Source organism: Anolis carolinensis, chromosome 1 (assembly GCF_035594765.1).
Source record: "Anolis carolinensis isolate JA03-04 chromosome 1, rAnoCar3.1.pri, whole genome shotgun sequence".
Classification (NCBI taxonomy): Eukaryota; Metazoa; Chordata; class Lepidosauria; order Squamata; family Dactyloidae; genus Anolis; species Anolis carolinensis.
In genome coordinates, this window is record NC_085841.1 from 179,591,902 (window position 1) to 179,610,844 (window position 18,943).

At 38.8% G+C, this 18,943-nt stretch overlaps 1 protein-coding gene across 3 annotated transcripts in view; it reads left to right on the forward strand.

Moving 5' to 3' along the window:
* Positions 1–18,628, forward strand: part of abca12 (ATP binding cassette subfamily A member 12) — a 212,858-nt gene extending 194,230 nt beyond the window's left edge. For all 3 annotated transcript variants that reach the window (XM_062960972.1, XM_008113539.3, XM_062960963.1), the window contains exons 48-52: positions 7,879–7,982; positions 10,899–10,991; positions 14,026–14,131; positions 16,077–16,214; positions 18,138–18,628. In XM_062960972.1, coding sequence (XP_062817042.1) covers positions 7,879–7,982; positions 10,899–10,991; positions 14,026–14,131; positions 16,077–16,214; positions 18,138–18,257 — 561 coding nt within the window. In that variant the 3' untranslated portion in view covers positions 18,258–18,628. The remainder of the gene's footprint in view (positions 1–7,878; positions 7,983–10,898; positions 10,992–14,025; positions 14,132–16,076; positions 16,215–18,137) is intronic.
* The last annotated feature ends 315 nt before the right edge of the window (positions 18,629–18,943 follow it).

The window sequence follows — 18,943 nt, forward strand, 5'->3', positions numbered from 1 at the left end:
GGAGGTAAAAAAAGAACTTCCCCCCATCTTGAAAGGAAGAAAGACAGGAAGGAAAAACTCCAGAGTATCAAAACAAGGAAAGGAATGAAGAAAGAAAAGGAAGGAAATCTCCATGAAGATGCTCGGAAGTCAAACATTTTAATCTCTTTTTCTTTTCTTTTTTTTCATATATTTTCCTTTTTTTTTCTTTTCTTTTCCTCTCTTCTCTTTTCTCTCTCTATCCTTTTCTTCCCTTTCTTCTATAATCAATCATGTTTATTATCTTTTATCTATATTTTAATATGCTAATGGAAAACTCAATAAAGATTATTTTTTTTAAAAAAAAGAATAGAATAGGTTAGATAAGTTTCCCTCAGAATTAATATCCATGAATATTAGTTCATTTTTATTTATACAGCTATCCTCCCCCTACCAAGTCCCCTTTTACTCACTCTCCAATTAAGTCTTCCTTCTCCTCACATTGAGTTTCTTATCTCCCCCACCCCAGTAAGCTACCATTTCCTTCTTCCTATCATATTCATTCTTCTTATTTCAGAGATCATTAACAGTTTTTGTTTATTTTTGGTAACCTTTTCTGTTTGCACTTACTACCTCATCAGATGGGCCGATTTGCCCGTCGTACACTGCTTCCCCTCAGAATGGAGCCTTTCACACAGCGTACAGGCACTTCTGGTTAGATTCCGTGCTGAAAAGTGAGCGAAATCGGGACACACCGCTAGTGCAGCAACATGGGAAACATCCTGTATTGCTTTCCCAGAAATGGGGGGAAGCTGGGCAGTGACACTTCCCCCCATGGGATGAGGGGCAGGGTAAGGCGGCCGATGTGGGGCGTGGAGTGACAGCTTCTCCACATCCCCCACCGAGAGCCCATGGATTCACCACTGTGAGGGGTGAATCCGTAGGTCCTTCTTGATGAGGTCCTTATACAGTACTCTGTAATTTTCTATACAGGCAGTCCTCAAGTTACAAACAAGATTGGTCCTGTAGGTTTGTTCTTAAGCTAAATTTGTATGTAAGTTGGAATAGGTACATTTTATAACTCTATCTATCTATCTATCTATCTATCTATCTATCTATCTATCTATCTATCTATCTATACATACATACATACATACATACACACACACACTGTGTAGCATAGGGAAGGGTTAACACCCCTGTCATGTTTGCTTTGCTGTCAGTGAGATTCCACCTCACTTTCTGTCCCTGTAATAATTGGATTTTGAAAAATGTGCCTTGTTGTGGAAACAAGGACTGGTGATAAAGCTTCAGTGGAGACACCTTTTCCCCATGATAACCCTTCTAGGAGTGAATTTCCCCTCCTGGGTTGAATTTCTCTCACTTCTTGTTGCCCCACCCTTAATAACTATAATAACTTAATAACTTTTAATACTTAGTAACTATAAGTAATTTGTAATTCTGATGTTTGTAACTCGGGGACTGCCTTTATCAGACATCATTTTATTCTATCCTTTTTCATACTAAAATCAAACCCCTCTGCACCAAGCAGAGAGGCATATGCTATACCTGGAGGCAGGCAGGGATATAGCTATGCAATCATTCATCCAGAAGCATCTCTAATCTATGGCTTCAGACAACATGTTCTGTGGGCCATGTAATTGCTATGCCAATTGTGCCAAGGCCACAGAGAGCAGCATGTAGAAGGCCACTAGTTGATTCCCCATAGTTTTGCTGCATGTACACTGCATTCATCAATGGATAACGTCTCTATGTGCAACACTACCTTCCTAATGTCTCCCCTCATGTCAGCCAATTATGGGATGAAAATTACACATAACAAGCCTTATGCACCTAGTTAAGTCTAATTTGTCAGAGCAGCTGATGGTATGACAGAAACTCAACCTTTGTGTGTCTCAGCTTGCTGTCACTACTTCCACATCAGATGAGGGAAAGAAGCTAGGAGTCCTCTCTATGTTACTTGTCAGTGTAGAGGATGTTACTGTAGAAGCAGTGCATTTTTTTTTATCTGCAACTTCCCTATGTACATTTGTCTGCAGGATAAAGCACATTCAGTTCTGGTATTTGCCTGTGTGTCCTTTTGTTTTGCATGCCCTCCAGTTGAACAGGGAAAATTTCAAACAGAACAGATGCATTTATAATTTCCATACAGTGTTCTGTCTGCAACTGATGCATGAGTGTGGTAGTTCTACAGTGAGAACACAGTGCAACACAAAGTATTGATTTTTGAAAGGATGTCATATTGAGGAGGGAGAAAGCTTCTTTTTTGCTGCTCCAGTGACTTAGTGCTTTTACACTGAAAAATTAATGCAGTTCCACATGGCTATGCCTCAGTGATATGGAATCATGAGAGTTTAGTTTTTACAGTCTTTAGACTTTTCTGCCAAAGAGTGCTGGTGCCTCACAAAATTACAAATCCCAGGATTTTATAGCATTGAGCCATGGCAATTAAAGTGATGTCAAATTGTGTTAATTATACAGTGTAAATGCACCCTTAGGCATGGAGCAACTGCTTCAAATTGCAGAAGAGATTCCATCTGAACATTAGGAAGAATTTTCCTGATGGTAAGAACTGTTTGGCAGCAGAATATGCTTCTGCCTGGGAGTTTGGTAAAGTTTCCTGCTCTGGAGGTTTTTAAAATAGAGGCTGGGTGGCCATCTGTCAGGAGTACTTTGATTGTGAATTCCTGTATGGCAGAATGGGGCTAGCCCTTGTAATCTCTACCAGTTCAATGATTCTACGGCCCCATCTTCCATATAATGCAGTTTCAGAATGCAGATTAATTGTATTGAACTGGATTATATGGCAGTGAAGATTCATAATCCAGTTCAGTTCAGTTAAATCTGCATTATATAAGTCTACATTGATCATTATAATCCAGTTTAAATTGCATTATACAATGGAACTTCTACTTAAGAGCATCCCAATTTAAGAGTGTTTTGAGTTGAGAACTGTCGTTCAGGCCATGTTTCTCCTTGACATACAAGCAGTGTTTTGAGTTAAGAGTAAGCACCAAAGGAAGCTATAAGCTACACTTTGACTTACACTCAGTGTTTTGAGTTAAGAGCTAGCACCAGAGGAGTGCTATTGCTAGAGAGGGGCACTAGCGCGAGAGTACAGGGTTTTAGGGCTCCAAGCAAGCAGCCTCTGTGCCTCGTGCTCTTTTTCACTTTGGGAGATTGCTGTTTGCTTTGCTCTTATCCACTTTGAGGAACTTTGGGTTACTTTATTTTAAGTGTTTATTCCTGGTATATTTGACTTCATGAAGAGAGAGAGCAAGAGAGGGCTGGAATGAGTACAGTATGAAGAAAATGATGCTTCTGCCTCATCTCTTTGTACCTTGTGCTTCCTTGCCACAACTTTGTGCTTCTACCATTTTAAAGTAGATCTTTCTTTTTTATTGTTACATGTGAATGTGCATTTATACATTATTTGTTATTCATAAAGTACATTTTCCTATTTAAGAACATGTAACAAACATGGGGGGTTCTGGGGGCTAGAGCAAATTAATAGCATTTCAATTGGAAAATTCACTTTGAGATAAGAACAATTTGAGTGAAGAACTCAGTCACAGAATGAATTAAACTCTTAAGTCAAGATATAACTGTATGGCAGTATAGATGGGGCCTATGATGTTATGCTTGCATTAGGATTCCCTTTGGTCTATTGCTCAAGCTCCGAAAAAATATGGAAGTCAAAAAGGGACTCTGCACTTGTGCACTCTTAGGGCAATAACTATAATAAAAGGTAAGAAACAGGTATTAAGGGCCCACAGCCATAGCAAGTATAAAATCCTACTTCTCTAGTTGTGAGTGTTGTTTTCTTCAAGTAGCTTCTGACCTAAGGCAATTGGCAACCCTAAGGGGTCCCAGTTAAGGAATTTTCTTGGTAAGGTTTTTTCACAGCTTGTCATTGCCTTCCTCTGAGGTGAATATGACTTGCCCAAGGTTATGCTAAGCAGGGATTGGAACCCTGGTCTCTCAGGCCCCTTCCATACTGATCCCAAATTATCTTCTTATCCCAGATTAGCTGGCAGTGGAGACTCATATCATCCAGTTTAAAGCAGATAGTCTGGAATCACATCCTGGGATATACAGCCGTGTAGAAGAGCCCTCAGAAAACTAGTACAACACTTAAACCTTAATAATAATAATAATAATAATAATAATAATAATAATAATAATAATAATAAAAACTTTATTTATACCCCGCCACCATCTCCCCAACGGGGACTCGGGGCGGCTTACATGGGGCCACGCCCAAAACAATACAATGTAAACAGCATATAAAAGAACAGCAGAACACAATACAATAAACAATACAGTAAATAATATCCATTACAAAATAAAACAAGGAGACAATAAAAACAAGGGCAGACCACATGAACATTAAGTTAAAACTCGGGGTGAGAAAGACATAAAAATAAAACTACAGCGAACAGGGTCATAAGGGAGTGGGGTATTCTGGAGGATAGATATTAGGGGGAGTAACGGGAAAGAAATATAAAATGGTTACTCTCCAAAAGCGCAGCGAAAGAGCCATGTTTTCAAGTCTTTCTTGAAGGCTGCTAGTGTGGGGGCTTGCCTAATCTCCGCGGGCAGAGAATTCCACAATCGGGGGGCCACAGCAGAAAAGGCCCTTACATCAGTGGTTCTCAACCTGGGGTCTCCAGATGTTTTTTTGCCTACAACTCCCAGAAATTGTAGCCAGTTAGTTTACCAGCTGTTAGGATTTCTGAGAGTTGAAGGCCAAAAACATCTGGGGACTCCAGGTTGAGAACCACTGCTTTACATGATACTGGCTCTTTCCACAGTTGGGGAATGGAAGATTTCCCCTCACAACAAACTCAGTCTCATTTGTCACTACTAAATAGCATTGTTGCTGTTGTGAATGATAGCACATTATCAGTCATCAAATAGCCAGAATTCAAACAATCGGAAGGATCTGGCAGTTTTGCAGACAATAGTTTCTTTAGGACAACAGCATATGGTAGCTCATCTGTGCTCTATTGTCTGTGAATGCAATACTCACAACACAAACCTTGCTTTAATCAATACATGAAACAGATTTAACTCAGAGAACAAGCCTGTGCACATTCCAAGTGGCAGTGTTTAGCCTTCCTTGCTTGAATAGAAATATCTTTATATAAAAATTGATCTCCAAAACTGGCTCATAGGTTTACACATTTGCACCACTATATCTGCCATCAACAACATCCTGTTTCCCCAGTGCTGTTTATAACATTGTGCATCTTTACCTAAGGTTGGACCCTCCTACTTTACTCTGTTTCAATGGGTATAAAGACTGCTGCTAGTAATATTTTTTATTATAAATCGCTACATTTTAGCGAGCATTTAAATAATCACACATAATTCTCCTGTTGATTTTGGTATGAAACATGAATTCTGTGTATATCTATTTGTAGGTAAATACACTTAAATGGTCATGAAAGTGTCTATATTTTGCAACATACACACAAGCATGTATAAGATGTAAATGCAGTGACTGTAGATTCTAGCATCCCAGATTGTACCAGGGCACAGAAGTAACTATTTGCAATTAATTCTTTTTCTCAGGCAGGACAATTATGACCTGTTGATGGATAAAATTCATTCCTTTTGTGCTGCAACTTTTTACTTGTTTTTGTGTGCCTTCGAGTAATTTCCAAATTATGGAAACCCTAAGATATTCCCATCATGGGGTTTTCTTGGCAAGGTTTGTTCGGAGGGTGTTGCCACTGCCTTCCTCTGAGGCAAAGAGAGCATGACTTGGCCAAAGTCAGTCAATGGGTTTCCATGATCAAGTGAGGCCCCATCTACACTGCCATATAATCCAGTTTCTGATCCCAGATTATCTGCTTTGAACTGGATTATATGGCAGTGTAGACTGATATAACCCAATTCAAAGCAGATAATCTGGGATCAGATATTAAATTATATGACAGTGGAGATCCCGCCTGGAATTCAGACCCTTATCTGTAGAGATGTAGTCCAATTCACCATGCTGGCTGGTGTAACTTTTTTTTACTTACTTTTATGGCAAGGGGTACATAATAAAATAATAATAATAAAACTTTATTTATACCCCGCCACCATCTCCCCAATGGGGACTCGGGGCGGCTTACATGGGGCCATGCCCAGAACAATACAATATCACAAAATATAAAATAACAACACATCATAACACATTAAACAATACAATAGATAATAATATACATTACAACGCAAAATCAGATAAGCATAAAAACAAGGGCGGGCCACATGAACACTAAGTTAAAACTCGGGGTGAGAAAGGAATAAGAATAAAAACCATAAAGAACAGGGTCATAAGATAGTGGTACAGTCTAGAGCAGGGGTCCCCAAACTAAGGCCCGGGGGGCGGATGCGGCCCTCCAAGGTCATTTACCTGGCCCCCGCCCTCAGTTTTATAATATAATATTTTTATATCAGTTTTAATAATATAATATAGTGTACATACATATAATATTGATAATAATCTTATGTTATACAATATGATACTAATAGTAATACCATATAATAATATTAATTGTATGTTATATATTACATATTATAGAATAGCATAGTGGTATAGTTCAATACAGTAATATATAATGCTAATATTGTGTTATGCTAATAATATAATATATTGTATGTACATACAGCTGCTCTGAGTCCCCTTCGGGGTGGGATATAAATGTAGTAAATAAATGCAGTAAATAAATAATTAATTTTAGACTTAGGCTTGGCCAAAGTCTGACATGACTTGAAGGCACACAACAACAACAACAATCCTAATTAACTTGACTATCTCATTGGCCAGTAGCAGGCCCACACTTTCCATTGAAATCCTAATAGGTTTATGTAGGTTAAATTGTTTTCATTTTTAAATATTGTATTGTTCTTCTGCTGTTGTTGTTGTTGCACTACAAATAAGACATGTGCAGTATGCATAGGAATTTGTTTGTATTTTTTTTCAAATGATAATTTGGCCCCTCAACAGTCTGAAGGATTATGGACCGGCCCTCTGCTTAAAAAGTTTGGGGACCCCTGGTCTAGAGGATAGATATTGGGGGGGGAGCAACATAAAAGAAGTATATGGTAGTTACTCTCCAAAAGCACAACGGAAGAGCCATGTTTTCAAGTCTTTCTTGAAGGCTAGTAATGTGGGAGCTTGCCTAATCTCAATGGGCAGTGAGTTCCACTTCCATACATCTCAATGTGTGCCTTGTGCTCTCTGAAGAGTGTTCATTTAGTGATCTTGCAAATGTAAAAAAAAAAGAAGAAGATATTTTGTACTACAGTCAAGAGGCTCATGGCATCCAGCTCATTTTAAATGTGACTCACAATAATTATTTTTAGTTATTTTTGAGAAATGAGAGTTACCTTTAAAATTGTAACTGCAGCAGTAACTATCTATTTGAGACCTCTAATTAATGAATGGCCTAAAATATAACTTTCCAAGGTCTACATTGTCCCATGCCTATCTAATGTAATGATGGCATTTCATTGCCACAATTGTCTATCTTAAATTTGTGAATTCAGAAAAAGAAGAAATCATGGCAATGTGAGTCTGTTAATCTCTGGTTTACTTTAGGCCACAAGCTCAACTTTCCAAAACAAAGAATTATCCCATGGTAGCAACTTTAGATTGCTTTATAGCATAATCCTATGCATGTTTATTCAGAAGTAAAGAACATTAATTTGAGTTCATATGTGCACAGAGGCATTTAGCTGTGTATTGTTGATGGTGGTCGTGCCTCCATTATCCCCATCACCACTTTCAGAGACCATCATTGATATCAAGGCTCATAACAAAGTAATGGCAAAGTGTATTAGCAGACTTATACTCTTTTTTGTCAAATTCTTTGACAAATTACTGCCATTATTCTCTCATTTTAGGATGAACCAAGCTCTGGGATGGACCCTAATGCTAAGAGGCATCTATGGAAAATCATCACTGAGGAAGTGCAGAACCAATGTTCAGTGATACTTACATCACACAGGTAAAGTGCCTGAGCTGATAGGTAGCACTATAAGTAAGCCAAGTTACTTATTAGAATTCAATCCTGCACACCACCACTACTAATTTCCTCCTCCTCCTCTTCCTTTCTTCTTCTTCTTTATATAGCACCGTCATTAGGTATTTTTACTGTACAAGTAAAAGAACAACGAAACATTTCCCTGCCCTCTGTCTATTTAAACCAATTTATGTTCACTGAAATCAGAATACACTGACATAGTAAACTGAGATTACCACCATGCATTATTCCATTTGAAGTGAATGATGACAAGGAAAAATGCGGTTGAAATGTTGACAATGCACAGCTCCATACCTTAGCCTAATATCTGCCTGTTCTTGCTAACTATGATGAATATCATGTCAGGTATACTTGTGGGAAATTACTGGTACCTGTTTCAAATTCAAACTTATTGTATGTTTACACTGCAATTTTTCTTTAAAATCAATACAATTGGCTCTCCACAATTGTGAATTTAACCTTTATGGATTTGATTATTTGTGGATTATTTGATGCTGTTACTGCCCTACACCATATTTAATAAGGATTGATGTCTCGCATTGCATTCCCAGACACTTTTCAAATCTCACAAGACTGGCAAAGAATGTGTGTGAACATGAAGCAAGGCTTATAATTTCCTATTAACAATGATCTGGGGTAGTAGGGGAGTCTTATAATTCCTTAGTAACAACTATCTGGGGTAGCAGGGGAGGTGGTGGCAAGCCTTGGCAGCCACCTGCTTTTGCCTTGTGAGAAAGGTTGGTTGATTTTGTAGATTGAGCAATACTTTTGTGTGTGTGTTAAATATGGTTGGTGGAGGACCTTAAGATATTTGTGATTTTCCATGTTCGTTGGGAATGTAACACTAAGCCCTGAGAATGTGTAGAGGCAATTGTATTCACAGTAGCCAGCAATAAAATATACAAATAAAATATAAAAATATGAGCGTTAACATATTCAGCACAGTGGAACCAAGAACCACAATATTCTGTTCCATTTGATGCTGATGTTGCTGTCTCTGTAAAATGTCTGTGACGTAACAAAGGGTGCTTCCAGACAGCACCAAAACGCGGGATAAAGAAGTGGGTTTTTAAAATGCAGGATCTCAAAGCAGGTCCAAACACAGACCTATTAGTCCCTCATAGCTGTTTATTTTTTAGAAGCAAATTAAGATGGAGGGTGGATGGGGAACATCCAGCGGAAGTTTTTTAAAAAATCACTCCAGAGATGCTCATATGCTCATAGGAAGTCCAGCACATAATGGAGCAAATTTACTTCCAGTGGATCTCTGTCTTCCACAATTATTAATTCAAGCTTTGTTTAACATTACAAAGTGTAAAAGACAGAATTTGAGAGAGTTGTATTTGCTTTCCACTTGTGCTTCCCTGAGCCACCTATGTCTCCATGTGACAGATGATCGATCAACTGTTTTGGGCTTTTCAGAAATGCACATGCTCTGGAGAAGTCCACACAGGAGGGAGGGAAGGAAAGGATGTGTTTTCCATGACTGCTGGGGATACATAGGCATGGAAGGGTGTGTGTTCCTCAGGAAGAATTGGGTTTAAAGGGCAGCTTTTAAACACATGTTCCAGCTCTTAACCCAATTCTTCCTGATTCCTCTCACACTTTGGCTAAATGTTGTTTAGCCACACACACCCCTTTTAACCCACTTACTTTCGGATTTTAATGCATGTGTAGAAGGGTCCAGAGATTCCCCTCTCCAGGATATCTCTTCCTTTGGTGGTATCTTTTCAGCAATCCCCAAAGGCATCTGCTTTCCTGGCTGCAGGTTTTCATGAGGATCATGAAGTTAATTTGAAACACAAATCACATGCTATTTGTTTGCTTCTATGATTTGTATTCTGTGTTCTTCTGTCTCCAGAGCAGTGTGCATCATAGTAAAATACCAATAAAACCACTATGATAAAACAATTTAAAATCCAATTATGAAAGCATCTGCAAAAGCATCCATAACTGGCAGGAATAGAGACACATTCAACTCAACCTAAGCATCTTCCTGAAGATCCATGGGTTCTTTCACACTAAACAACTATAGTGCTACGCCGATTGCCATGACTGCCTACTGGGTTTGTCGTTTGAAGATGCACTCGAGTTGTTTGGTTGAGAATCATAAGCATCCCTTGCTATACAGCACATCACATGATTTTATGAGATACAAGTTAGAGGGGAAAATACAATGCTATACTTGTATAGTGTGAAAGGACCCCATGTTTAAAGTAACCAACAGAGAGAAGCCAAAATGGGTTCCAGGCTCAGTCTATTCTATAGCATGGCTGCCTCTTTAGCTCTGTCTTCTCAATTCAAGCTGTTTTTTTCCTCACAAATATAGGAATGCATAGAGGAACAGGATGGTGAATTCTAAAAAAAAAAAAGAATGAATATATAAAAGGCAAGCATTTTCTCAACCTTGCCTCCAGCCAAGTTACAGAAGCAAAACCGCAAGGTCTTCCTTTGCTCATCTTTTCTTCTGTTGGTTCACCTGGGATCATAACACTTCCTGCCTAGGTCAGGAATAAGCAAAGTGTGGCCCATTTTTGCCATCCCCAGATGCATCTGGACTTTATTTTTATGGAAAAAGGGGGCAAATTGCTTCTTCTAGAAATCTTTCACTCTATGCAATTATAGCACAATTATTCCACTTTAATTACTATGGAAACCTATGAAATCCTGGGATTGTTCAAGGAAGGAGGGCTTGGAATCCTCAGACATGGAATTATCCTCTGGTGCTTCTGTCCAAATTATAGGAGAAAAACTACTGGCTTTAGATAATGTTTTCTTATGTTTAGGAGCAGAGAGTATATGTAACTCATTGAAAAGGTGTGGAGAACCAAGAATCCAGAGTTCTTCATCAGAATATAACTCTTCTGCTTTGGTTTTCAGCATGGAGGAATGTGAGGCTCTCTGCACACGATTGGCTATCATGGTAAATGGACGTTTCCAGTGCATGGGTTCATTGCAGCATATCAAGAGCAGGTTGGTAAAGTGTCTCTCTGTGAAAGGTTTGCTAAACAGAAAGCAGTGCTATACAGATATTTGTTTTTGTTTGTGGCTTTACTTAATTTGAGTAAAGTTAAAAAAATATGGAGGGGGAATGTTAGTAGTTTTTTAATGAACTTTAATTTGTTGGAGGCTCCATCTTTGGAGGCTTTTAAGCAGAGCTTCCTATACTTTGGTGTAGATAAAAGATGGCCATCTGTTGGGGGTGCTTTGAATGAGATTTTCCTACTGCTTGGTGGGGGGTTGGACAGGATGGCCCATGAGGTCTCTTCCAACTCTATGATTCCATTATTCGAATGCATGAATCCATTATTCCATAGCAGTCACTTGAACAGTGGTAGTGCATACATACCGGCATGAGCACCCTCCCTATCACACCTCTTTCCATTTGCACAGTACAGTAGAGTCTCACTTATCCAAGCTAAACGGGCTGGCAGAAGCTTGAATAAGCGAATATCTTGGATTATAAGGACGGATTGAGGAAAAGCCTATTAAACATCCAATTAGGTTATGATTTTACAAATTAAGCACCAAAACATCATGTTATGCAACAAATTTGACAGAAAAAGTAGTTCAATACGCAGTAATGTTATGTTGTAATTACTGTATTTACGAATTTAGCACCAAAATATCACGATATATTGAAAATATTGACTACAAAAATGGCTTGGATTATCCAGAGGCTTGGATAAGCGAGTCTTGGATAAGTGAGACTCTACTGTACCACTGATTTTCTGATCCATGGTCCCACAAACATACTTCTACATGCCCTTGTAACATTGCTTTCCCACACTTCTGCTACTCTGTTTTTTTTAAAAGTAAAACAATTATGCAGTTCCAGCAGTAATAAATGTAAAACCAAAAATAAAATCACAGTAAACTAAAAACAAAAACAGCTATGGAATAGTAAGGGGGAAGTGGTATAGTGGCAGAGGAGGAGACTCCTATCCCCTGTCATCACTTTAATGCTAGAATGCCTGCAAAGAAGCAGAGTGGGTAGCAGCAATGTAGTGGGATAGGCAGCTATTGGTGAGATTTTTCCTGTCAAGAGTTGGGGACAGTTTAATTGTACTGAGGAGGCAGACTGGCTGTGGGATGTTCATGGTGTCATGCAATGGTGACCATTATCAAGGATGATGGGGACGATCACAAAAGATTGCAATGCTAGTTTACCTCCCCTAAGTGATAAAGACCCCGGGGCCCATTTGTCACAATGACATTCTTTTTGTACATATATGTCCACAAGATGTCGAAAAGGAAGGAGGAGGAACAAGCCAGCCACTCTAAGTTGGAGTTATGGGCACAGGCTGAGCCTCAACCTCAGAACTCAATGCCTCATTGCTGGCAAGAATCTACTAAAGAGTATTTCCTCTCCCCCAACCCCATTTCTTTCCACTTCAAGAAATGGAGAAGATTCAACTGGCACTTTGGCCAGGAATCCAGTGGCATCACGGTGTAGTCATAGCACTGTTTGGCCTGCAGAGAGGAAGGCTAGCCCCAGTTATGATTCCCTGCACCAATGTGCACATCACCCCTCCATTAGTGCATCTACACTGCACCAGTCAGAAGACTGTTTGTATGCATCTTCCATTCTCTATCATATCTTTCATCTACACCAGGGGTCCCCAAACTTTTTAAACAGGGGGCCAGTTCACGATCCTTTGGACCGTTGGAGGGCCGGATTATAGTTGGCCACTGAGCAATAACAACAACAACAACAACAATAAAAAAGAGTGTTGGAAGAGACCCCTTGGGCCATTTAGTCCAACCCCCTTCTGCCTTTGTGCACCAAAAGCACAAGCAAAGCACCCCTGACAGATGGCAACCCAGCCTCAATGTCAAGAAGAAGGAGGAGGAGGAGGGTTGGAGGGCTGGAAAAGAAGAAGAGACCCCTTGGGTCATTTAGCTCAACTTCCTTCTACCCTTGTGTGTGGGGGCCGGATAAATGGCTTCGATGGGCCGCATCCGGCCCCCGGGCCTTAGTTTGGGGACCCCTGATCTACACCAAAGTGTAGGAAGCTCTAGCTTATATGTCATACTGGGCTAGACATTTTGTTGTTTGTATACTTATGTGTTTTGGGTGAGTAGAGAAAAAATCTACTGTATGTATTCGTATATAAGTTGACCTTATGTATAAGTTGAGGGCAGATTTGAGGGTCAAAAATATAGAGTTTGATATGACCTGTGGATGACTATTCTACAGAGAGGGGAAAGCACCTATGTCATCTCAGGTTGGCGGCTGCCTCTGGTGGCCACTGCCATTTTGCTGCCTGAGCATTCAAAAATGCTAGAAGTGGTGTCATGGTGGAGTGAGTAGAGGGGGTCAGTGCTTCCTTTAGGTTCTCCCAGGATGGACTAAGCTCTTGCCTTTCGCCTCTCTACTCTGAGAATGGGATGGTTCATTTTATTTAAATAAGAGTTAGGAACAGTACTCAAACTGACTCATGGATAAGTTGATCCAAGTTTCTAGACTTATATATGAATATATAAAATAAATTAATCCATCTTCCAAGGATGTTGTGCTTAATCTAGGATGGACTGTACTCTTATTTTTTTATTTTTTTACCTTAAATCCAAGTCCTGATATGTGCACTTTGGAGATGGCCCAGACATACCTCTTCTGTCTTCTTAGGGCCCTTCTAGGCAGATTATCTGCTTTGAACTGGATTATCTGAGGGCCCTTCCAGATGGGCCCTATATCCCAGGATCTGATTCCAGGCTTTGTGTTTATCTCAGAGTATCTGGCAGTGGGGGCCCATATAATCCAGTTTAAAGCAAAAAGCCTGGGATCAGATCCTGCACTATAGGGCCTGTCTGGAAAAGCCCCGAGTCTACACTGCCATATAATCTAGTTCAAAGCAGATCTTATACAACAGTGTAGAAGAGGCATTAGTGGCACTGGGAATTTGACACTTTTTCATTTGGTTTCGAAAAGGGAAAGGTATTTTCATAATAGATTCTTATTTTCAGAAAAAATTTGCTTATATGCAACAATCTTTTATTTTCCTAGATTTGGAAAAGGATTCACTGTGAAGCTGCATTTGAATAATGAGCTAGATAGCATAGAGAAGCTGACACAATTCTTGCAGTCAAACTTTCCGAACACACATCTTAAGGTAAATATGAGAAAATAATATTTGTAATTACCTGTATTTACTCGAGCCTAATGCGGCATCAAATGTAATGTGCACCTCGATTTTCCAAACCCTGAAACCAAAAAAAGTATTTGCTGCTGAATGTAATGCACTGAGACATTTGGCCAAAAAAAGCTGTGCATTTCATTTGCAGCCTGTTTATAATTCCTTTGTTATAAGCAATTGTGTCAAAATACCAAAGCTTCCAGCAATGTAAAATAAAACCTTGGGGTGCATCTGTGCTGTAGAATGAATCCACTTTAATTGCCTTGGTTCAATGTTATGGAATCCTGCGGGGTGTCGTTTGACAAGGTTTTGAACCTTCTCTGTCAAAGAATGCTGGTGCCTCACCAAACTATAAATCCTAGGATCGAATAACCTTTAGCCATGGCCATTTAATTAGAGATAACGTCCCTCAAAGAGGAGCTCCAGGTGCAGCTTTTGAAGCAGCTTCCCTTTTTGCTTTGGTTCCGCACTAAGATTACTGTATGACATGAATCTAATGCCCAGTCCAGTTATGGTAAGGTCATTTAACCGAAAAAGGTGGGCATTAGATTTGAATAAATATGGTACTTAATGTATGACTGAAATGCTTAAGCCATTTGTTCATCTATGCAGAGATAGACCTTTTTGAGATCAGTAGCAACTATGTTTGCTTGTTACTTTGCTGTAAAATGCTCGACACACAACTTCCTTCCTTGTAAAATGTGAGGTGTAACCTTCTTACTGAGGTGAACAACCTGCATTTCTAATCTGTATCAATGCAGACAGCAGACATTCCTTCATACCAAAAACTAAACCAAAAAAATCTCACAATTCCTCCCCCCCCCCCCCCCCCCATCGTGCACAAATAGTTAAACTGGTGCAGCCTAACACAAGTCAGAGAGTGGCCAAATAATTTTGAATAAGCCTAAAAGTGCTGAAGTATTATAACAGTGGAATACAACCATGATAAACCAGCATCAACCATATGTTATTATCATGAATGTCATTATTTTTGACAAATATTTATGCATATACAGCGGGATTTATAGACTTTTCTCTTTCATTATTAACCTTTGCTCGCTACAAAAAAAATTCATTATGTGAATTGTGGAGTATGGAGAAATGATGAAAGGGAATGAATGCTAAAATTTTGCTGTCCACAGGGGCATTTGTGAGAGCAGAATGCTTGAAGGTTGACAAAAAGGGGTACATGGTGAATGACTGTAATTGAGGGAATTGACCAAAGAGACTTTGCAGTTGACATGTAGATTTTTTACCACATTTGAGACCAACAGAGAAATAGCTGTTGGTAGCATAAGCCTTCATAGGCTGAAATATATTTCATCACATGCAGTTTACGGAAGTTTTGGCTGCTAACCTCGTTCTCTCAGTTAGCCTCAAAGGTGCCACATGATCTCTTTGCGTACAGATCCAGACTAGCATACCTCTGAGAAGTTCACCTTTGTGTTCAATAGCAACCGGTAACACTGAATGTCACTGATGCCAGGGCACCTTCAGAAGTATTGTGTGAACATTCAGAAGGCATAGTAGGGATACTGAGAAAAGTTTATTATTATTGTTATGTGTCTTCAAATTGAGCCCAGATTATAACAAATTATATATTTGCGCAGAATAAAGTTGTCATTGCATTCCTCTGGAGGTGAAGGAATGTGACTTGCCCAAGAACACTGAGTGGGTTTCTGTGGCTGAGTGGGTATTCTCCAAAATCCTAGGCTGATATTTGAACCACTATACCATGCTTGTTCTTGAGAAAATCCATGCCTTAGTCTTCTGAAGGATTTGGTAGAAAGTGAGCCAAGAGAAAACCTGAATAGCATCCACTGGATGACAGTATTTCCTTTACAAAATGTTCTTCCTCCTTTCTGGCTCTGACTGTCATTTGATTCAGATCAATCTGCAGTAACTCTTCTTATTCTTATAGGATCACCAACTGAACATGGCAGAATATCATGTTCCCATGTCTGCAGGAGGTGTGGCAAACATATTTCAGCTGTTGGAAACAAACAAACAAAAGTTCAACATCAGGCACTTCTCAGTGAGCCAAACAACTCTAGAAGAGGTATGAAATTGCATTTGTCCATTCCAACCATGAGCAATGGAAGTGATTCAGCTGTTATTATTTTCACATATAGAACACTAAATTGTGTGTCAGATAGAATTCTGGATAGGATAGCCTGGGATCATCCAATCCATATTGCTATTGTAAAGCAGGCTGTCTTGAAACTTAAAGATACGTGATATTTTATAGTCAGGTTCTTTTCTTGAAAATGGAAATTGCACCTCCTATGTATTTAATTTATACCTACCTTTTAGTTAAAGCAAGAGAGAGTTCTGTGCCACTTGCTGGGACTTTAAGTGGTTAGCAACATTAGTAAACAAACACCATAAATTAACACACAAACACTTAAAACCGGAAACATCAAAGTAAATAAAATGGCAGATAAACCGAAGAAAGCTCCATACTGATATTATTTACCATCAGTTGGCTGGAAGGACAGGAAAGGTTTGAGCAAATATGTAGAACACAGACAACATTCAGTTCTGCAGACATAGTTGGATAGCTACTGGTATTGAGGAATACCTGAGTGGTGTTCCAACAACATCTGGAGCACTGAATAATACCCACACCTGTGTTATGGGGTTGTTGGTATCTGGTGGAAATTTTACAGTCAAGGTACCACCACAAGAAGGTCCTGTTTCTCACAGCTTCCAAAAACAGAGTGTCACCTGTAGCAAAGACTTAGATGTGGAGATAGATATACATCTATGATAGAGACCTGCTTTAGATACACTACATGGTTTTTATATATTGCTCTACTGATCTAAACGTCATCATTATGAGCTGTGCTACAGCTTTTTGGACTGGGATAAATATAAATATTGAACATCCATAGCATAGGAGCAATATAGCATACAACAGCTACATTTGCACAGACAGATATGTATGGAACTTCAGGTCACCCATTGACTTGTAGCAACCCCAAGGTGGTTTGGCCAGTTCCTTCCGTTGAAATACAGACTACAGCATCTAGTATTCATATACAGGTTGAGAATCCCTTATTCATAATGCTTGGGACCAGTAAATATTCGAACACCTATTTTTGCGTATATTTACATAATTAGATATCTTGGAGTGGGGATCAAAGTTTAAACACCAAATTCATTTATGTTTCATTGTTTATTATTATTATTATTATTATTATTATTATTATTATGTTTATGTTTATGTTTATGTTTATGTATATCCTGCATTTTCTTACCACAAGGATGCTCAAAGTAGCTTTATACCTTATACTCGTAGTCTGAAAGTCATTTATTACAATGCTTTTAATATTTATGTGCATGAAATAAACTTTATGTGCACTGAATCTTCAGAAAGCAAAGATCCTACTCTATTCACCATCCATGTGGACAGCTCTGGATTTTGGAATGTTTTGGATTTTGGAATTCCAGGTTCCAAAATGTGCAACCTGTACTTGTAAGAATGGGACATTAAAGTGTATAATCCGTAGAATTTCATCTAACAATTACCTTTCAACACATTACTTCTGAGTTGTTGAAGGGATCTGCTCCATAGTGTGTTTAAAGCCTTTTTTTCCAAGCCGTAGCTTGCATACAATCCCCAACCCCCATATCCAGAAGTTAGCATCAGGAGGCTGGAAACACTCCCAGTGGTGCCAGTCTGAAATTTTTCCTTAATACTAAATGTGATTGCTTGTGCTCTCTCCCTCTCAGTCTCTGGAGTTTTATTGTGATTGTAGCCTGTGAGAATATTTAAACTTCACACACAAAAATGACGCCAGTGACTATTACTGCTTTGTATTTAATATTTTGAAAACAATGACATGACTGCTAATCACATAATTAGCAATTACAACATATGGAGTTCAGCTATAAAGAAGGCCAACTGCTTTTGTATTTTAAAGCTACCTGTAAAGCAGGATATATTTAATTTGAAATTATATCTTTGGTGTCATTTTAGGTTTTTATCAACTTTGCGAAAGCTCAGACCGGTCCTGATATTTTGGATACAAGATCAGACACGGGTTCAGAGAGCTCTGACCTCAGCAGTCAAGATGCTAACATAATTGCGATCTGCTAAGCCTTTGGAATGGAGGTTTCCCATTGTTGAACTGAAGTTTTATATATATATTTCAAGAGAGTTTATGTATTCATTTTGTAATGTTTAATACTATAGCCCTGAATAGAGGCTTTTCAACTTATACCAAATTGATCTACTACCCATTTCTTAACTTTTGGTGTAGATGCTCATTAATTGTGTATGTGTACGCAAAGATGTACTTGCCTCTAGCAAGGTGGCCTTGTGTGCTTGGGAAGTTACTCAATTCTATGCAGTCCATGAGAACCTTATACCATGGAAAAGAACTGCCACTATGAAATAAGCTAAAGTTTGCAACATGTATGGGTTACATCAGTATTAAATGAAATTAAATAAAATTATTTTAAAGACAAGAGCAATGTATGTTTATTACAAATATCTTTGTTTAATTAGAAGTGTAAAGCACTTGGCAACCTAGGTTGCCTTTAATAATATAAGAGAAAAAAACACCATTGTGTCCCAGAAGATATGCAGTATGGAATCTTCTGGAATTGTTAACAGTTTAAAACCCCAAAAGTTCTACTGACTACCAGTGAATTCAACAAACTTTAGACAGAGTACTTACAAAATTGTAGTGTCTGGGGAACAAATGGTTATGATAATCATACAAACACAACAATAAATGGGCAAACACCGTTTCCAAACTATGTATGTATGTCACCACTGCT